Source organism: Rhinatrema bivittatum, chromosome 13 (genome assembly GCF_901001135.1).
Source record: "Rhinatrema bivittatum chromosome 13, aRhiBiv1.1, whole genome shotgun sequence".
Classification (NCBI taxonomy): domain Eukaryota; kingdom Metazoa; phylum Chordata; class Amphibia; order Gymnophiona; family Rhinatrematidae; genus Rhinatrema; species Rhinatrema bivittatum.
In genome coordinates, this window is record NC_042627.1 from 58,742,939 (window position 1) to 58,765,019 (window position 22,081).

A 22,081-nucleotide genomic window follows, 5' to 3' on the forward strand; every position below is an offset into this window, starting at 1 on the left:
CACAGAACTCAACTAATGAAAGCATGGCAACCCCCAGACAAACAAGCTACAAAATTAGCAAACTGACCCTGCTTCATGTCATTACTGCTTTACTGAGGACAAAAGCCTAATGCTGCTTAGTTTCTAAAGGCAATTTCTAATTAAATATTTCAGAATCATGTATATAGAATAGGAAAAAATGTACTTCATCTCACTTTCACAAATTATTATTTTATATAATTCTGAAATAAAAACTGAGATATTGTTAGTTTATTTTATATGGAACATAATCTTTCCTTTGTATAATTCCTAGTAGGTCATATGACAACATTGTTTCTAAACAATTATTCATGCTTTTACTGGTTTACAGCATTAACTATATTTTAAGTTGTATTTGAACTTTACTGTTCTAAGTTATTTAAGTTGATGTTATTTATATAAAAAAAAAACTTATTAAGCTGCATCTGTTTCATATGCTTTTAATTCTAAAGGAATAACAGAACAGTCTGACTTAACTGCATGGGTTTTTTTCTATGACCAGATACCAAGGCTAATATATAGCAATCTTGCCAGCATACACTGGAGGGCAGACAAAACTGACAGTCTGTAGCAGTTCTTAAAATTAATTTCTCACGAGACCAATGCAAAAAAAAAAAAAAAATTAAAAAATTAACATTCTATTAAAAGTTATGACATAAGATACATTATATGATACAAGAATTGAAAGAGAATGTTCACTGAAATCCTATTATCTTCTTTACATCACTTTATAAAGATCAGCTAGAGAGATGGTGTTCACAGTAGTGCTTGGGTGATATATGTACACAGTTCACAAACAAGTAACTTAAGAACATCAGTTTAAAAAAAATAGCTTTGACAATACAGCACTTTACTTTCTTTGGAAAGATGGATTATTTACAGAAGTTATCAAAAAAATTTTAATACAGGTTTGAGAGGATTTAAAAGCAACAAAGAACATATTTTGGCTTGGGTTTAACCTGATTGTAAATTTGCATCTGAAATATGCCCAACAGCCAAAATATTTAAAACTAAATCAAGAGATACTACTGTAATTTTAAATGATCATGAGAATAGGTATTAAAATAAAAGAAATATAGTCAAAGTCAAATTCAAGTCCTATGTATTCTCCTTTTATTTGACCTGTCTAATGTTTGGCCTTCCCATTGGGTCGACTTGCATAAGTTTAGCAAACAATTGTGATTCAAAGACGAGCAAGGGGGGGGGGAGGTGCAATTGCCAAAATCATTTACACAGTTAAAAAGCTTTATACCCGTTTAAGTCGGCCATCTGACAATACTCCTCGCTCAATGCAGCTAAAAGTATGCACACTCTCCCATGACATGAGTACTTTTAGCCGCATTGAAGAGGAGCTGTACTCTGGGGCGTGCTTTGCATTCAAAAAGTGCTACGTGTCATGCCTAATTCAGCCCTGCTTTCGACGGAGAAGCAGGTGGAAATGGACGTGCAACCATAGCAAGTTTCAAAGCGAAAGAACACATGCACTTTTGCTTTGAAAATTGTTGCAAAGTCTGCTCGTTAGAAGTACCCATGTACTTTGTCCCAATGTGGACAGTTTGAAAATAGGCCCCTATAAAATTAGATTAACCAGCAGGGATTTTTTTTTTTCTCATTTAGGCATCCTTCCCCTCTTAACCAGGCTAGCAACAGTCTTCTGACTAACAGACAGTAGATCTCTTCAGAGTATGGTAAGCCACACACTAAACAGTGCTGTGACTCTTTCCTTCACCCTTCCAAGGGTTCTAATTAATGCTTCTACAGTACTCCCAACTCCAATGAGACTCAAATGCAAAGCTCCCACAAGGAATTGATGCTAGGCCAGGTTTGATTTTCTGTTGCGTGAAATCCTTATTATCAGAAAATGATTACCCTCATACACTAGCTTCTCTTTTCAAAATTTATGTGCATTTATTGGCATCAGTAAAATATGCACTTATAAAACACGCATCAGAAATCACTATTTTTAGCGATAAACTTATTTTAGTTTTAATTTTCATTATTTATTTTGATCTCCTTTTTCCTTGAACAAGCCGGAATGACGTTTGTGTACTTTTTTTCATAATTTGTTTTAATTCTTTTTATTCATTTACAAATCTGGCAATGTGCAAATAGGTTTTTTGCCCATATAATTCCGGGTCCAACCCAAACCAGGTAAATTTCAGCCTGGTTCAAATTTTATGGAAATTTCCTGATTTTTCCCCTAATTCATTGGGGAAAGCCATTAGACTTTTACTAGTAGATTTGGGGAAAACTCAAATAAAATTTGAAAAATTCAATTTGGATTTTCAAACAAATCCAAAGCAGATCTAACAATTTAATGAAATTTGCTTTGGAATTTTCAAAAAATGAAAGCAGATTTGGAAAAAAAAAATGTACTTCAAGTAGGCTCCTTGAACCAAAGAAAAGTAATAGTGCATTTTATATCTTTCTAGATTTGTTGATTTGGATGTCCCTAAATATAGGAAGATGCAAACACCTATCATTATGCCTATGAAGGTCTTTGGTTTTGGTATATCTTAAGAGAACAATATCATGTTCTTATCCAAGAATAGTACACAAAATAACTCTTTTGCAACTAGGTGGGTTCTGGAAGCACATTTTGCTAAAAAAAACCAAACCAAAAAACAAAAAAACCACCTCTAATTTGTTAGTTCATAATAAAAGGAAACAAATAAATGCTCAAACTACAATACAGAACCTCCTATTTAAATGACAATATTTTCTTCAAGAAACAGGTCATAGAAAATCATCTATACAGTAGTAATAAGATGAGATGTATATTAACATCTTACACAAACAGTATGTAATTAAGGAATATTATTGTGAGATTTCGATCAGTTTGAAGTACTTTACAAGTTCAGATATGAAATTTAAAAATTTATTATGGATGTAAACTATATGACAACTTGTAAGATACTGAATTCTCTAAGCACGACTGTCCAGCATTATCAGTATCAATTGTTTAAATATTTGTGTATGTAAAAAAAATAAAATGTACCTACCTGTTCCAGTGACTTTTCCAGGAATGAGAAATTCATTTATGTTGTTCATTTTAATCAGGTCATTAAAGTCCAGATTCCATTTCTTCCAGGATAAAGGCAATGGTTTTATACCTGGAAAACACATAGGAGGTCATTTTCAGTTATGCATGTAAAATTTAGCATAACCTGTACTTATGTAATCCATATTTTATAAAAGTCAAAAGCATGTACATACTTTACATTTCATGCATATATAAAAAAAAAAGGGGGCGGTCTAGAGGTATTCCAGGATGGTGCCAACAGTTATGAAAGTGGGTTTTTGAAAACTGCCACAAAATATGCCATTGAATTGCCAATAAGTTTTACACGCGTAAGTGCACTTAACCCAGCTTTTGAAAATTGCCACGATAGCACGTTACATTTATGCTCATAACTCGTTTGAAAACTATCTCCAAATTTGACAACTTACTAGCTATCTGGCATAATTGATATCAGACTTATTTATTGTGTATTATTGGCTGGGTGGAAGGTCTGGGTGAGCTCGAGGGGGAGTTTAGGGTCTTGATGACCTGGAGAAGGACTGGGTGAACTGGTGGAATAATTGGTAAACTGGCAATTTAAATTTCACACACACGTTTTAAAATGTATGGAATTGCATGTGTAACTCGGAGTTTTACCTGAGTTAGTCCTACTTTATTTTTATGCATAGGGATGGGTAACATTCATAGCGGCGTGCACATGTGCGTGCATGCATTCGTCAGCCCGTATCCAGGGACGAGGCCATTTTATAACATACGCACGTATATGCTTGTATGTTACAAAATAGCCTTGCTGCTCTACATATGCACTCAATTTTAAGTGGATGCAAGCATGTGCATGCAAATCCCGCTTCTATCATGTAAGTGGAGACATTTTAAAAGGGATGTGTGCCGATACCACTGCTAGTTTTCCCAGGTCGTTCCCAGTTCACCCAGTTAAGGGATAAGACTTCCAAACCCTCCTAGTTTAATTGCCCCCTCCGCCCCCCAGTTAGCCATGACCCTTAAAACCCCACTGATCTGTCTAGTTCTTTTTGTTTTCTTACTTACCCCATCATCCATAGCAGAAGTAAAGTTATGCAGTAGGGGACCGTGGCGCACGCCAGTGTGTGCAAGTATGTACGCACAAATTGCATGGTACAATCCCCAAACACCCATGTCCTGCTCAGACCATGCCCCACCCTTTTTTGGAAATATTTTATTTGTGCATGTATGTACCCCCGTGGCTTTTAAAATCCACTTGGTGCACGCCAGCCCAACATTCGTTCATCCCCTAATTGATGCATGCCTCAGGTTTTTTAAATTTACCTTAAAATATACAAACATATTTTTTAAATGGGTAGGAAAAGTATATGCTTTCAATGCACTGCATGTATTTGTGTGTAAGCATATATAAGAGCATATGTTGCAGGTAGGGATACGTGTATTTTATGATAGGCGGGGGTTATAAAATACTATCATGCAGAATTGTTTGAAAGTTATCCTCATATAATATTGTATTCGGCAGTATGATATTATGAGAAAATGTGATTGCCTTTGCAATTTTGATGTGATCTGTTAACATTAAACATATAAATACACACAGCGTCAACAATTCCATCTGGTATACACTGGGCAGCAGTTTTGGATTTAAAACATTTGGCCTTGTCATTCCATTAGTGGCCAATGCTTTGTTGATACTAATAGCACCTAGTGAAAGATTTCTTGTGTGAGTAGATCTTTCTTTGCTGGAACATCCTGTGAGGTCTCCCAGTGGAGGTGCATAGCAAGGACAGCAAGGAAAAACACTTTAAAATTGTTTGGCTGTCGTTTATTTTAATCAATGTTTTTGCCACCTTATTGTAAGGTTCCTGGACCCTTGTTGCTGTGGGGAGATTGGCTCAACCTACAGGGAAGGCCCTGTAGATTCTCCCCAACAGCTGGCAAGACTAGACTGATTGGAGACTGATCTGGAGCTTCACCTATACCAGCCCCTATCTCCTTGGTTTGAGCCCTCGGGATCCAAGAGCAGGCAAGACTTAGGCGTCAGTCTCGAACAAGTCGGTAACAGTGTAGGTCTTGGTCATGGCTAGGGTCAGAGGTAGACGGCAGTCAAGGGTAGCCTAGGTCCAGACTGAGGTCAGAGGCAAGAGGCTGGCAGGGATGGGCAGAGTTCAGGCTAGGATCGAATCTGGTGGTTAGGCCGAGGGCAGGTGTGGAAGACACTGGGAAGGACAAAGACAGCAGGGCTGGAAGGACAAGGTAGGTTAGGATTGGAGAGATGAGGCAGGCAGGGCTTGGAACACAGAATAGCAGCAACTCACTCTTCAGGGAATGCAGGCGACCCGTTGCTGAGGAATCTGTTGTTGCATGGTTGGTATTTAAATAACTAGCTGTATGAAATCTCTCGGCACCAGCTGAAGAGGTTCTCACCACAGGGCTTTTAAAGATAGGTGCACGCCGGAGTCAGCATGGCTGTGGTGGCCCCGCTGTGAAGAGACTGAATCCGTTGGTGGGTCCAGGTGAATGCACCGGCTCAAGAGGGCATCCTACAGGTCTTATAGGCAGAAGCAGAGTCGAGATCCATTCTGAGGTCAGGGGAGGCAGAAGATAAAGTAGAATTGCAGTCCAGTCCAAGGTCAAGGCAGGCAGAAAACAAAGCAGAGTTGAGATCCAGTCAGAGGTCAAGCATGAGGAGTCAGGCCAGGAAGACCAAGACAGAGGGGACCAGACACTGACAAATACAAAAGGACAGAACAAACTCAGGAGGTGGACACTGAGAAATGCAGAAACCAGATACTATGGAGAACCTCAAAATAAGCATGAAACAGAACCTTAGGAAGACCGAAGATGCTGAGCAAATAGCACTGTGAAAGCAGTAGACCTGTCGTGAAGGCACTGGGTGGTGGTTCTGAGCTTCCTTTTATACAAGGCAAGATGTAATGTCATGTGTACATGTCACAGGAAGTCCAGTCCGCTGATCCTATAAAAGGACTCAAAGGCTATAGGGCGTTCAGCCATGTTTCTAGGATGCCGTATGATGCCAAAGGCGCTTCAGACCAAAGGTGAGGCGTGTTACACCTTCCTCCCATCAGTTATTAGACTAGAGTCTCCACAAAAAAACATTTTAGCTATCTGGAACACCTTACCTGTTGTTATCAGGGTTGAGTAGAATTACCTAAAGTTCAGGAAGGAAGTGAAGGTGTGGCTTTTCACACCTATGTGTTGCCAGATCAGTAGGATAGTCCATCATACAGCTATTTTGACTATTTTGTATCAGGCAGTTATATTTAATACTATATAGTTATTTTGTTTTGTCTTATTTAGCTGAACTTTTGTCATATTGTTTTTCAACTTGTCATTTTTCATAGCTGTTTTTATGATGTCTTTTACTCATTTAGTATTTATGTTATATTTCTGTAAACCACTTGGTTAATTTACTTTGACAGGAAATATATTAAGTTTTAATAAATGAAATGAAAGAATCTTTTGGAAATTCCATCCCCAAGATTGGCACATTTGAACATGACTAGAGACAGAGCTTTCTCTGTAGCAGGGCCACAATTGTTTGATCTGGCTTTAGGTGACCTAAATTCTACTTAAACCACTATGGGTATGAAAAGTCCAAGTGCAGCTAATGTTCTGCTTTTATACTGTTGCTAGGTAACATATATGCATGAATATTTTTGGGTCTATGTATGTATATCTTGTAATATTCCACAAACCTTTTTTGGATGTGTGTGGAAAAATTATTTTAAATAAATGCATGATGAATAAATGAAACCCTAATCAATTTTAAGAAAAGTGTGTTCATGAGGAGCTAACTAAACTTCAAGTAGATAAAGCAATGGGGCCGGGCAGGATAAATTTGAGGGTATTAGAGAAGGACTAACAGTTCCATGGGCTGCGTTTTCAATGCTTCTACAGAATTGGGAGTAATTCTAGAGGACTGGAGACAGGCAGATATGGTCCCTATTCACAAAACTGGAAGTAAGGAGGAGACTGGGAACTAAAGGCCAGGTAGTCTGAACTCTATGGTACGCAAATTAATGGAATTGCTGCTAAAACAAAGAATAATGCAGTTTCTGGAATCCAATGAATTGCATGGTTTTACCACAGGTAGGTCTTGTAAGACGAATCTGATCAATTCCTCTGACTGGGTGACAAAAATGTTGGAGCAGGGAAAAGCACTAGATATTACTTGCTTGCGGGAATGACGGCTACTACCTGGAGATTAATATCCTTATTCAATAAACATACACACAGTTAATGCGACTCTAATATTGCTCTATGCTTCAACGGCAAGAGGAAATGTGGAAAAAAGGATTTGCATCCACAAAAAAGCAAGGGAGTAGCTTGCTTGTTACAGCAGTTACTACCCCAAATCAAATAAGCCTGATACTTCACTTTCAATGCACATCCAGCATAGCTCTCTCCTTCAACATCAGGGAAAATGAAGAAAAGATGATTTATATTCAGCATCAACCAACAAGGAATGAATTACATAGTCTGGGAAAACACATAAGCATGGGAGTAGCTGGCTTGTTACGGCGGTTACTACCCCAAATCAAATAAGCCTGATACTTCACTTGCAATGCACATCCAACATAGCTCTCTGCTTCAACGGCAGAGAGAATGAAGAAAAGATGATTTATATCAGCATCAACCAACAAGGAATGAATTACATAGTTTGGGTAAACACATAAGCATGGGTGTAGCTTGCTTGTTACGGTGGCTACTACCCCGAATCAATTAAGCATGATACTTGACTTGGAATAAGTATCCAGCGCAGCTCACTGCTTCAGCAACAGATGGAATTAAGTAAAGAGGATTTTTATTCAGACAACCAACAATGGCTGAATTGCACATGCAGGGTAAACAAACGGGAATAGCTTGCTTATTACGGCGGTTACTACCCCAAACCAATTAGCTAGATACTTCACCTAGATGCAGCTCCAGCACTGCTGTCTGCATCGATGGTGGGGGTGGAAGGGAATTGGAACCAAAAAGTTACCAATTAGGGCCCTGACCTCAGCGGTCAGAGTAACAGATTATGAAAACAAATAGGTGTGAAAGCTTGCTGGGCAGACTGGATGGGTCGTTTGGTCTTCTTCTGCCGTCACTTCTATGTTTCTATATATAGTGTACTTGGATTTCAGTAAGGCATTTGACACAGTTCTGCATAGGCGACAAATATATGAGTACCCTTGCTATGAGCCCTAAAGTTAGAAACTGTTTTGAGTGGGGGAGTTCACTCTGAGGAGAGGAGCATTACTAGTGGAACGCTGCAGATATCGGTCTTTGAATCTGCTCTTTTTAACATTTTCATGAGCAACATACTGGAAGGATTATCAGAAAAGGTTTGTATTTTTGCCATTGATACCAAAATCTGCAAAAGGATAGACTGGATGGTTTAAAAAACAGGGGGAGGGATCTAATGAAGCTCGAGGAATGATCTAGGGTTTGGTAGCTAAGATTTAATGCTAAAAAAATGCAGACTTATGCTAGGATGCAAAAACCCAAAAGAGGTACGGTATAGGGATGAAATTCTTCCAAGCATGAAAGAGAAGCAGGATCTGCGGGTGATTGTATCTGATGATCTTACTATGGCCAGATGGATAAGGTGATAGCAAAAGCCAGAAAAATTATTGGCTAAATAGGAAGAGGAATGGTCAGCAGAAGAAAAAAAAAAAGAGGTGTTATTATCCTTTGTGACGCCGTGAGCGGTCTTTTGGCTGGCAAAGTCGGGCTGGACTCTGACAACTCTCTCAAAAACTTTTTTGATTACAGGAAAGAAAACAAATAAAAACAATCCTGCTTACCTCAGCAAGTTCAAAGCCAAATTCCCAATAAACTTCAAACCTGGACACTGCTAGCCTTTCCTCAGTTTCCTTCTTTGGTCTGGGGCCTCCTTAACCCATCTGGGCTCTGTCTTCATATCCTCAGGAAAAAGGAGACTCTTTTGGACCAGAATCCTTTGCTTGGCTATTTCTTAAGGAGGACAAGACCAGAGAGCTGGGACCAGTCCTTTAAGGTGTTCTGGGGAAACATCCTGTAGGCTCCCTCACATACCCTCTTATAAGTTCCTGGTGAGACTGCATTTTCAAACAGATGTAAAACAGTTTGAGTTGGTAACTAAAATGATCGGAGATCTCTGTTCTAAAGCATATGGGGACAGACTTAATCTAACCATGTAGAACCTTGAAGAAAGGTGGGGAAGAGGAGATATGACAGAGACATTTAAATACCTCTACGGTTTCCATGCACAGGACATAGGCCTTTTCCAGCAAAAAGGAGACTCTAGAAATGGGGATCATGGGATGAGTGTAAGAGGGTAAACTTAGGAGTAATCTAATATTTCCTCACAGAGAGAGTAGTGGATGCTTGGAACAGCTTCCTCATGGAGGTCGTGGAGACAAGATTAGTATATGAATTCAAGAAAGCATGGCATATACACAGAGGATCTCAGAGAGAGTAGGAGTGCTTATAAAGCTGAATTGCTGATATGGATGGGCAGACTAGATAGGCCATATGGTCATTTTCTAACCTCATATTTCTATATTTAGCAATGGAAATCCCTTTCACTGAGGAAGAAAGTCTTAGGACATTAGCCATGCAGTGGTGGAGCCTCAATCCAAAGAGTAGACCCAGCAGCTATCAGGAAGTAGTGTTTGGTCCCCAGGAAAGTGTGGACAGCAGTGGCAGATGGGGAAGGCAGAATTCAATCCCTTAGGAGAGCGTGGACCCAGCTGTAGAGCCAAGGTGGAGCAGAAGTGATAGCAGCTGTCAACGCAAAGGATCCCCATCTTTATGACTAGCAGCACCCACCAGCCCAGCTGCATTCCTACATATAGGTGAGACTTTGGGTACAGTGGAAAGGGAAGGTAGGGTGATTGTAAGGGACCAAAAGGGAATACAAGAGGTTTTATATTTTCTGTTGGGGACAAATATCCCAGTATCTCTTTGTTGAGGACTAACAGCCCCATGTTGCTAAATATACTGCTAGATATCTTATAGCAGTACAAACTTGTGAATATTGCTAACCCTGTTTACAGCCCCATCTGTTTTTTGGGTTATCCTAGAGTGAAGGGAAGGAAATCCCTCCACTAACACCTTCTTCCCCAGGTGCCAAGCACCAAGAAACAACAGAGCCTGCCAGAGGTGGGCTTCTGCCAGATCAGGGCAGGTCCCAGGAACACACCCACAAGGTAATTGGACAAGGAAGCATTAAATAAAAACAAAATATAACAAGCTAAACTCACATCTAAATTTAGCAGAAAATATACTGTCCAATCGGCACGTATCAAATAATAAAATCTCACAAAATCAAGAATCCCTTAATTATCCAAATGCAGAAGCAAACGACCAGGATTCACACAGTTTGCGGAAAATTAAATAGTCATCGATAAACCATAGCTCTCTAGGCAATGAGTTCCAAAGATATGGACATGTATAAAAGAAAATCTTATGTCTGCTTTCTATATAATAACATTTTAAACTGAACTCTAAAGGGGATCGGCAACCAATGAAAAAGTTTATTTATTTAAAATCTTTTCTATACCGTCGTTAAGTTATATACCATCACAACGGTTTATATACAGGCACGTAAATTAAAATTGGTAAATGTGTACAGTAGTACATTCTAAGAAGTGCCAATAGATACGGTTACATCATGTTGTAAAAAAATCTTATTTGTTGAATGAGGTAAATCTTGACCATATATACATGTAAGTTACTTATTTACAGGTATAATTCTCATGCTTTGTTTAATTCTATTAAGTTAGCCGTGAGATAAACTAGTAAGTTACTACAATGCACATGTTGAGAACCGTGCTGTGTGCTGGTGATCTTCTGCCTGATCCTGCATACTTTCTATTCTCCTTTCTCTTTGTAAAAAGCTTGTTTAAAAAGCCAGGTTTTTAAACTCTTTTTGAAGGGTTTGAGGTCTCTTTGTAATCTGATCTCTTATGGCATTGTGTTCCACAGTGTAGGGCCTGCTAAGGATAGCGCCCTTTCTCTAACTTGGGTTAGTCGTGCTGTCCTAACTAAAGGAATGGTTAGAAGTACTTTGTTGGCTGATCTCAGGTTTCTGTGTGGGACATGTACCCGTAGTGCTGTGTTCAGCCAGTCTGCCTTTTCGTCATGTATTAGTTTATGTATTGTACATAGGGTTTTGTATTTTATTCTTTGTGCTATTGGTAACCAGTGTAACTCTGCTAGAGTTCAGGGCTGGAGAGGTATGGTCATGTCATTTTAAGCCACACAGTATTCTGGCTGCAGCATTCTGAATTATCTAGTTCTATCTTCTGAAGTAACCAGTATTTAAGTCCTGCAAAAATCCATAAGAAATGCTATATTGGATCAGATCAAAGGTCCATGAAGCCCAGTATCTGGTTTCCGACAGTGGCCAATCCAGGTCCACAAGTTCCCAGCAGGATTCCAAAGAATAGGTCCAACCCTTCTTGCTCATAATCAAAGATAGCCAAATGGCTTGAACAGGTTGTAACTATTGAATTGATCACAGTTGCTAAATGTCCTCTGGAAATATATGGTTGTAAATTACAAATCAATATAATTACAAAAGGCAAAACTATCCTACATTTTTAATACGACTTTAGAATAAAAGCATGTAATCCAAAGGAATTTTGAGAACCTGAACTTCCAACTTTAATAAGAGTACAGTTCCCTCTACAGTTGCAATAGTTGAAGGAAATGGAATAGAAGGCTTTGTAACCCATGACTCCAGTTTTCAAGGGGTTTTACTCTCAGCATATTTACTCAAAGTCAATTATACTGAAAAAGGCTTGAAGATTTTCTAATGCCTGAAAGCAATATGGGCCAAGTTCACAGTATAACTGTAAATCATCTGCATATGAAAAATGTTTCATATTAGATAACAGAAGGCCCAGGGGGCACTCCATAAAGTTAGCAAGTAGCTCATTTAAAACAAATCAAAGAAAATTCTTTTTGACTTAGCGCAAAGTTTTAAGCCTTGGAATTCATTGCCAAAGGATGTGGTTACAGCAGTTAGTATAACTGGGTTTAGAAAAGATTTGGATAAGTTCCTAGAGGAAAAATCCATAAACTGCTATTAGTTATTAATAAGCAATAGTAGTGTTACGACTGGGCTCTGGTTAGGAGTCGTGAACACCACCCAGAAGGGTGGCTCCAGGTTGAGAGAGACAAGAATGGCTAGAACAGCGTCTGGGTCCAGGCTGGGTCAGGGCAGGCGGCAAGTAGCAGTGTCTGGGTCCAGGCTGGGTCAGGGCAGGCGGCAAGTAGCAGTGTCTGGGTCCAGGCTGGGTCAGGGTAGGTGGCAGATAGCAGTGTCTGGGTCCAGGCTGGGTCAGGGCAGGCGGCAAGTAGCAGTGTCTAGGTTCAGGCTGGGTCAGGACACAGTAAGCAGGACAAGGCAGGTCAGAAGGCCCGTAGGCCACACACACACTGAAGGCCCGTAGGCCACACACCGAAAGTAGGGCAAGGCAGGTCAGAAGGCCCGTAGGCCACACACACACTGAAGGCCCGTAGGCCACACTCCGTAAGTAGGGCAAGGCAGGTCAGAAGGCCCGAAGGCCGCGCAAGGAAAGGAAAGGCCCGAAGGCCGCGCAAGGCAGGCTAGAGCAGGGAGCCCAGGTGAGCTCGATGCCGAAGCACCGAGGGAACTGTCAGGCAGGGTTATAAGGGACAGCCCAGAGCATAGAGTGGACAGGGGAGATGGACTGGGCCTGTGAGGAGAGCCAGCACTAGAGGGACCCTTGGTGGTGAGGTGGTTGCACTGCAGCCGAAACTGTAACAGTACCCCCTCCTCAAGGCCGCCCCCTCCTCCTGGGTCCCATCTTAGCAGGGGGTACTCAAAAATGAAATCAGACCCCTCCGAGGGTAGCAGCAGCTGGAGCGATTCAACAGGCTCAGATGGCTGAGTCAGAAAGTCTGTCAGTGGGACCGGTTTGAGCCCCTCCGGGGGCGGCAGCAGGGCCGGGGCAGCAGGCTCTTCTCGGGGTAGTGCAGCAGGCTCGGACTCCTCTCGGGGCGTAGTAGCAGGCTCGGACCCCTCTCGGGGCGATGAAGCAGGCTTGGACCCCACTCGGGGCATTGTGGCAGGCTCGAACACCTCTCCAGTCGGAGTAGCAGGCTCGGACCCCTCTCGAGGCGTTGTAGCAGGCTCGGACCCCTTTTGGGGCGTTGTAGCAGGCTCGGACCCCTTTCGGGGCGATGAAGCAGGTTTGGAACCCTCTCCGGGCGTTGTGGCAGGCTCGGACCCCTTTCGGGGCGTTGTGGCAGGCTCGGACCCCTCTCGGGGCATTGTAGCAGGCTCGGACCCCTCTCCGGGCGTTGTGGCAGGCTCGAACACCTCTCCAGTCGGTGTAGCAGGCTCAGACCCCTCTCGGGGCGTTGTAGCAGGCTCGGACCCCTTTCGGGGCGTTGTAGCAGGTTCGGACCCCTCTCGGGGCGTTGTAGCAGGTTCGGACCCCTCTCGGGGCGATGAAGCAGGTTCGGACCCCTCTCGGGACGTTGTAGCAGGCTCGGACCCCTCTCGGGGCGTTGTAGCAGGCTCACACCCCTCTCGGGACGTTGAAGCAGGTTCGGACCCCTCTCGGGGCGTTGAAGCAGGCTCAGACCCCTCTCGGGGCGATTAAGCAGGCTCGGATCCCTCTCGGGGCGATGAAGCAGGTTCGGACCCCTCTCGGGGCGACGAAGCAGGCTCAGATGGCAGAGCAGCAAGGTTAGAAGTAGGGTACATTGAAGACACAGATTGTACTGCCAAGGGCTTGATACCTCGAGCCAAAGTCTGAAGCTCCTGATTTTGTTTCTGGGGGAGCAGTTTAGAGAAGGCACAGGCCGTTCTAGGACGTCTAGGGAAGGTGCTCGTTACAGGCTGTTCAGCAGCTGTGGGAAGCAGAGCCCTGCTCGGGTTAATGAGTTCCATCTGTTTTTGTGCTTGATATCCTAGAACGGAAGTCCTAGAAGTTCTCTTGACCAGGTAAGTTTTTGGTTTTCCTGAAGTATAAGTTGCTTTTTGGTGAGAAGTTTTGTGAAAAGTTATGCTACAATCTTCCGTTAGTAAACTGTCCAGGGTGAAAACATTCCTAGCTGAGCCAGAAGCAGGGCAGAGTGTAATTGCTCTGGCTGAATCTTTTTGAGGAGACGGTGGCCCGTTAGCTGTGCAGCGGGGGCAGGGTTTGCCTGGAGGCAAAAGACAAGGAAGACAGAGACACCTCCACCAGCCTGGTTTGGGAGAATTACAATTAAGGCATTCTTGGTATACAGACACATTTCTTTTGTGACAGTTGCTGCATATCCAGTGCTCCTGGTCCGAGAGCTGACAAGCTAAACAGTTCAGGTAAGTGGGATAATTCAGAGTTTGACAAATGGTACAGATAATAAACCGTGAAGACTCACCGTCTGAATACTGAGTCCTTTCTGTCTCTCCCAATGTGAATGGCTTCGGCATACTGTTACGACTGGGCTCTGGTTAGGAGTCGGACTCGTGAACACCACCCAGAAGGGTGGCTCCAGGTTGAGAGAGACAAGAATGGCTAGAACAGCATCTGGGTCCAGGCTGGGTCAGGGCAGGCGGCAAGTAGTAGTGTCTGGGTCCAGGCTGGGTCAGGGCAGGCGCCAAGTAGCAGTGTCTGGGTCCAGGCTGGGTCAGGGCAGGCGGCAAGTAGCAGTGTCTGGGTCCAGGCTGGGTCAGGGCAGGCGGCAGATAGCAGTGTCTGGGTCCAGGCTGGGTCAGGGCAGGCGGCAAGTAGCAGTGTCTAGGTTCAGGCTGGGTCAGGACACAGTAAGCAGGACAAGGCAGGTCAGAAGGCCCGTAGGCCACACACACACTGAAGGCCCGTAGGCCACACTCCGTAAGTAGGGCAAGGCAGGTCAGAAGGCCCGTAGGCCAGGTAAGGAAAGCCAGAGAGAAGGCCCGAAGGCCGCGAAAGGAAAGGAAAGGCCCGAAGGCCGCGCAAGGCAGGCTAGAGCAGGGAGCCCAGGTGAGCTCGATGCCGAAGCACCGAGGGAACTGTCAGGCAGGGTTATAAGGGACAGCCCAGAGCATAGACTGGACAGGGGAGATGGACTGGGCCTGTGAGGAGAGCCAGCACTAGAGGGACCCCTGGTGGTGAGGTGGTTGCACTGCAGCCGAAACTGTAACAAGTAGCTTGTGATTTATCTAATGTTTGGGTACTTGCCAGGCACTTATGACTTGGATTGACCACTGTTGGAAACAGGATACTGGGCCTGATGGACCCTTGGACTGACCCAGTATGGCATATCTTATGTTCAACAGCTCCCAGCGAATATAAATATTAAATAAGGTGGGGCACAATACAGACTGCTGTGGAACTCCACATTCCAATGTCCAAGGGGAAAACTTTTGCTAACTTATCTTAACCCAGCTAGCCAGAGGAGTAAACCCAAAAGCTTGCATGCTGTTCCACAATTTAAAATCATATTTAGCTATGACAATCTGGTAATTTGCAATGAGACATATGGAAGGCAATTTTGAGAGGGACTTCTGTGGATACAACAGTTTTACATGCAGAAATGGCCTTTTGTAAAATTGTCTGCCTGACATGCAGGTGAACTTAAGCATATATATATTTAACATTTTTATATACCGGGATTCATACAAGATATTGCATATCGTCTCGGTTTACATTGAAACTGAAAACAAGCATGAGAGCATGCTAAATTACATAGAACATAAAATGCTGATGCTGATAACATAGAATGCTAAATGCTAATTACATGTAATGCTAGTTGCATGGAACTGTGATATATCACGTGCTGAAGGGAATATACCCGGACTGAGCAAAGACATTCCTGAAGGCGGAGTTTAGAGGGAGTTTGTACTTATGCCCATGCTTTTGAAAATTCAAATATGAACCAGCGGCCTCGGGAGTTCAGAGCTGGGGATTTGACAACAGAGCCACAGGGACTCTAAAACAGCAAAGACCTCCTGGTAAAAGGAGAAGAAAAGATAGAAAGTCCTGCCCACAGAGGCTTCCCTTTTGGACAAGCAGTAGGTGTGGCTTCCATTGACTGCAGTATGTAAGGAAGTCTCATTTGCCACACCTTTGCTGGTCCAATGGCTCAGCTGGCATCCACCCCACAGAAGCGCTATCTGTTTGGCTGTTGGTTTCTGGCCTTTTCGTGTTCCTTGCCAAATCTGTACTTTAATTCTTGCCCTCATGTGATCCCTGGTGCCGGATCCTGCTCCCTGCCTGTTTCCTGCTCCGGTCCTGCACTCCAGACCAGCCTGGTTACCAACTTCATTGTAAATCCTGGTGGCTGCCTGAACCCATGGGAATGGTGGCTGTTGCAAGGTGCAGATGTCCAGGCCTCTTCAGAGCAGCATGGACCATGACAAGGTATAAGCATGTGTGGGTAAATTTGATGGGATGATTTTCAAAGTGGACTTATGTGCGTTAAGTCCAGTTTGAAATTTTGTTTAACTTAAATGGATATATTTTCTACACAATTTAAGCACAATGTTATAAAATTACTTTCACAGTGCTGTAGCTTGGAAAAACCATCTCCCAATCAAGCCTCACTTCTTACACTGTTAAATTAAGAAAATACAGACTTAGAAGACAGGGCTAGCTGCAGGGTCCTATCTTTAGATTTTCATGGCAATATTAGACCTGATTAAAAAAGAAATTCTCTGAAGCAGATATTTCCTGCTCATCATCTTGTTAATGTCACACAAAGGGTTAGTGTGTTAGGACAAAAGAAATGGGAACAGTCATAAAATCACACTGCAAGAACGAAGTCACATTTGTCTTGTAGTCCTAGCTGAGGTGCAAATTAAATGGACCAATCTGTGCCTTTTTTTTTTTTTGGCTCATTTCTCCCATGCTATTGGGATTCCAGCTCAACTGCAACTGGCCTCTGCAGCAGCAAGGCCCCCCCATAAGCTTTCTTTTAAAACTACATAGTATTTTTAATTTCATTTCTTATAATTCACCATAACTTACTTAACCCAGCCACCGTAGCAACAGCTTTTGGTCACATGGAAATGCGTATTTGTTTTTAAATCAAAATGAAAAACACAATGAAACATACCTGCATTCCGTTTCATTTATAAACAAATTGAAAAAAAATCCCTCCAAAATGTATTCATTTGGGGCAGGAGTCACTTCTGACGCTTTCTACTTCACAGATGCCATGAAGGGGGACTTATAGGGTAATTCCTAGAGAAATGGCTAATTTTGCTGTTTTGGGGCCTGGGGAGTAGATGGCAATTTCTTTTTGGGGTTTTTTTTTCAGGGTTTTAAATGAAATAAAACAAACATTAAACAAAAACAAAAAAAAAAAACCACAAAAACAAAGCAAAAGAAAAGCATTTACCCTACATATTCCTACTGGCAAGGGCCAGCGATCACAGATCCCTCTGGAACACGGTAGTGTGGGGTCTGAGAATCTAAGCTACAAGATGCTGCCGTTGAATGAGCACTGGGACTTCCTCCCCTCGGCTGCTGTGAACATTGCTTTTGCAGCATCCCCAGCAGGGAAGGTTTCATCATCAGACTGGATTGGCCACTGTTGGAAACAGGATACTGGGCTTGATGAACCTTTGGCTCTGAGCCAGTATGGCAAATCGTATGTTCTTAGGCAGATGAAGATCTACCAGCATTATCATGGAGAAAATCAGATGGGAAGATGACCGTTGACACTCATTGAGACTTTGCACACTACCCCCTTATCTGGAAGCTGCACATTTTTTTTTTTTTATTTATATCAATTTACTTATATAATCCAAGTAATACACTTGTTAAGAAACAGCATAGATAAGAAAACAATACAAAAGGACACAAAAACAAATTCAGCAAATACATTGCAACCTATGCTTTATCAGACCCCAATCTGAGGGGGAAAAGACACAAGATCAAAGGAAATAAAACTTTAGTTTTAATTAACAAAAACGATGGCAGAAACACTGTTAGACTTTAAGTTATAGCGCCTTAACAAATTGGTGAAAAGATGGCACCTGGAATAGGAGAGCTGTCTTTGTGCTGTTGCCTCTTACTTAAAAAAAAAAAAAAAACCCAAAACAAAACAGATAATTGAGAAGGGTCAAAAAACACATACATGACCCCCTGAAACTTTACTACACATTTGCAGGGAAACTGAGCCAAAATAAGGCTCCCAATTGCAAGACACCAGAACTTAGTAGCAAAAACCTCTTCCTTGTAGACTGAGTCACTTTGGACACACAATGTGGGCAGTGTAAAGGCTGGGTTTACCCTTCCCCCCTCCCCACTTTCCCAAATACTGCACATTTACATAACTTTTTCCAAAAAGCAGATTTTATTGATTGGACAAAGATGAAATCAAATACTACCCCAAATCAAATAAGCCTGATACTTCACTTTCAATGCATATACAGCATAGTTCTCTGCTTCAACGGCAGGGGAGAAGAAAAACTGATACTTCACACATCCAGCAGAGCTCTCTGCTTCAACGGCAGGGGAGAAGAAAAGAGGGTTCGCACTCACAAAGCAGGGAGTAGCTGGCTTGTTACGGCGGTTACTACCCCAAACCAAATGTGCCTGATACTTCACTTTCGATGCATATCCAGCATGGCTCTCTGCTTCAACAGCATGGGAGAAGACTGATACTTCACGCATATCCAGCATAACTCTCTGCTTCAACGGCAGGAGAGAAGAAAAAAAACTGATACTTCACGCATATCCAGCATGGCTCTCTGCTTCAACGGCAGGGGAGAAGAAAAACTGATGCTTCACACATATCCAGCATAGCTTCAAAGGCAGGGGAGAAGAAAAAAGGATTCGCACTCACAAAGCGGGGAGTAGCTGGCTTGTTACGGCGGTTACTACCCCAAACCAAATGTGCCTGATACTTCACTTTCGATGCATATCCAGCATGGCTCTCTGCTTCAACGGCAGGGGAGAAGAAAAACAACCAATAAGGGCTGTATAACATAGTCTGGGTAAAACAAATAAGCATGGGTGTAGCTTGCTTATTGCGGAGGTTACTTCCCCTACTACCCCTAACTAATAAAGCTTGATATTTCACTTGGATGCAGCTCCATCACTGCTCTCTACATTAAAGGTGGGGGTGGAAGGGAAATAGAACCAAGAGCTAAGAGAAACAGATAAGTATGAGAGAAAAAATGAGGGAAGCTTGCTGGGCAGACTGGATGGGCCATTTGGTCTTCTTCTGCTGTCATTTCTATGTTTCTATGGCCGCGGCCCAAAGACATTGAATAATCAGCAATTAGCAAACATATCAATAACATCATAATAACTGTACAAAACTGCATAACAACTCGTAACTAACTTAGTGACCAGCGAGCCCCCCCCCGCTTTTATGTGGTAAGTATAAAAGTCAGCTGAGGCGGGCGCACACCCCTTGGCCGTATAAGCCGAGGAGCTGTCCTTTGACCCCTGGCTGTTAAAGCCATAGCATCCGGCGACCCGACCATGGAAATCGGGAACGTTTGTTCTAATCGCCCCAGCATTTCCCTTCTTCTTCTCTCTTGGCCGTTGACGCGTCAAGGGACTGCGCCGGATCTGTTAGGCCGCTTGCCGGTCCGAACCTCCTGTTCAATCCTCCTAAATGCGAGGAGGGGGGGTTGTCGCTTCTGCCAGTCACCATGCCACGGTTCCCCGGTAGCGACACTGCTTACCAGGGGGACCCCCCAACACCCAACCGGGCTGCGGTCATAAGATGCAACACTGCTTGAAGACCATCCTGCAGATCAGAATTAAAAATGTCCCAGCCAACGTCTGATAGATGTACCCCATCAAGTCGAAACATCCCTGGACTCTCATCTATAAATTTGTGTGTAACAGCAAACCATCAATGACACGCATGAATTTTACCATCCATTTGTTAATCTTTTTCCTAACCTTTTCCATCGCTGCACGAGAGCGTTCACCTCTCCAGATTCTGCGAGGGGTGATGCAGGACCAGACCATCACCGACTGCGGGAACATGTTATGTAATACCATTAAATCTTTCTGCATTTTTTGGGTGAGAGCGACGCTTTTGGTACAGGGCATATCATTACCGCCGAGATGTATGACGAGTGCCGAAGGAGTGTCGGGGTTGCGATTGCACAGCTCCAACACAGTCGGTAATAACTGGTCTCACAACATCCCTGGGATCCCTTTCCAAATTAAAGACAGTCGCTGAGGCGCCATCCCTATGTGCTCCCCTGTCGAGCGTTGCAGGGCCCTCCTATGTGCCCCACCGCACATAAGAGTGCCCAATAATCCACGCGAATGACATCCTCCGCCCACGATCTGCGCAAATTAAAGCAAGAGAAAAGAAAACACATGAAGCAGGGAGGGTCGATAATCCCGGTTACCCGCTACCTGTAAAGTAACTCGGCGGCCTCACCTATCTCCTGAACCTTCCGGAGCGCCATCTGCCAATTGCCATGACCTCACTATCTTGTAAACCCAAACTAGCTGCCGCTGTTGCCGCCCCTATGTGGAAGGAGTGTGACGAATAGCCCTCCGTGCCCAGACCCAAGGATTTTAAAGCCATTTGCAATACCCGACAAAACTGATATCTCGTTAATGGTACCCCAGACGCGTGTACCAACAGCAGACCTCCGCATGTTGTACACCATATCTGCAAATATGCTATCGTGCAACGAACTGGGCAAGTGGGCTCGCCATACCATTCACGGAGGGTGATATTCACTCCTGCTCCCAATTGGTCTGTTTTGGACCTGCGAATGCGAAGGGTCAGTTTTCCTTCCTCAAGCCTTGTATCCACCAATTGCAAGCAAGTAGCCAACTTAGACTGAGCTGCTAGCTCGCTAACACGCAGGGCCGCATAAAAGGCCAGGGAGAATGCACATTTAAATAAGATTGATTCTGCTTCATTACAACAAACGGCCCCCAGGCATTCAAGGATGCTCCTGAGGATATCAATGGTAATGGGCTTTCTACCGTCCCTTCTCTGGGCGCTCTCCCTGGCCCAACCCAACATAGCCCTCTTAACGGGAAGCAATGCCGAACAACTGGGGAACCCCTGAAGCCTGGAAAAAAAAGGAAATTCCTGCTAAGCGATTTGCTACCGCAGCTCTGGACTTTCCTTGGCTCTTGCAATGCATCACGCATTGAGAAGGGTCAAAAAACACATACATGACCCACTGAAACTTTACTACACATTTGCAGGGAAAACTGAGCCAAAATAAGGCTCCCAATTGCAAGACACCAGAACGTAGTAGCAAAAACCTCTTCCTTGTAGACAATCACTATGGACACATTAGGGTAAATACAGACTTTTAAACTTTGAAATAAGGATTCCTTGTTACGAAGAAATAGCATTAAGAAAAATGGGGGTAACCTGCAAGGCACAGCAGATACTTCTATAAGAAACTTGCTGAGCAGACTGGATGGATCATTTGATCATTACTATGTTACCATAAAGTCACAATGAGATTTGCAGGAGATATGGTTTCATCCACTGATTTTTCCAATTCTGAGTCAAATTAGTTATATCCAAAGAGACTTGAAGTAAATTAGGATCATGCAGCACATTTTTCGAAGGCAACTGCACAATTGTCGTCTTAACTCAATCCTCTGTCCCCTAATAGGTCTGTTTTTCAGTGTATCCATAATGAAAATGCATGAAATATATTTGCAAATTTCAGTTTAAGAACCAGGTCAATGCGTGTAGCTATACATCATTCATCTTCATTATAGATAACCTGAAAACCAGACCTGCTGGGAGGAAACCTGACGACTGAGTGAAAACCATTGCAAAACGATAATGCAGTGAGAACATTAGCAGTGGAGTTTGCCATAATGCTCCAGGGTTAGCAGAGGATGGAGAACTCAAGAGTTGTAACTAACTTCCCCTGGGTACACTGGGATGAAAACATGTGTCCCGATGCGCCAGGGGCCATGGATTTAAAGGACTCAATTGAGCTGAATATCCACTCCAAGTGTTCCAAAAGCCTAAGTTTAAGGTAACTCTCTGTCCCACCCCCAATCCCCTGCCACCCCTGGAAGAAGTTGATCCCATGTGATAGGGGCAAAGGTAAGACCTCGGCTGGCCGACTGGTGCCATTTGGAAAAATGGTAGCGC

General features: G+C 43.2%; 1 protein-coding gene across 1 annotated transcript in view; it reads right to left on the minus strand.

The window, feature by feature from the left end:
* FAM227B (family with sequence similarity 227 member B) overlaps positions 1-22,081 on the minus strand; it is a 338,878-nt gene that overhangs the window by 255,914 nt on the left and 60,883 nt on the right. Inside the window, exon 7 of the mRNA XM_029574531.1 lies at positions 3,021-3,131. Coding sequence (XP_029430391.1) covers positions 3,021-3,131 — 111 coding nt within the window. The remainder of the gene's footprint in view (positions 1-3,020; positions 3,132-22,081) is intronic.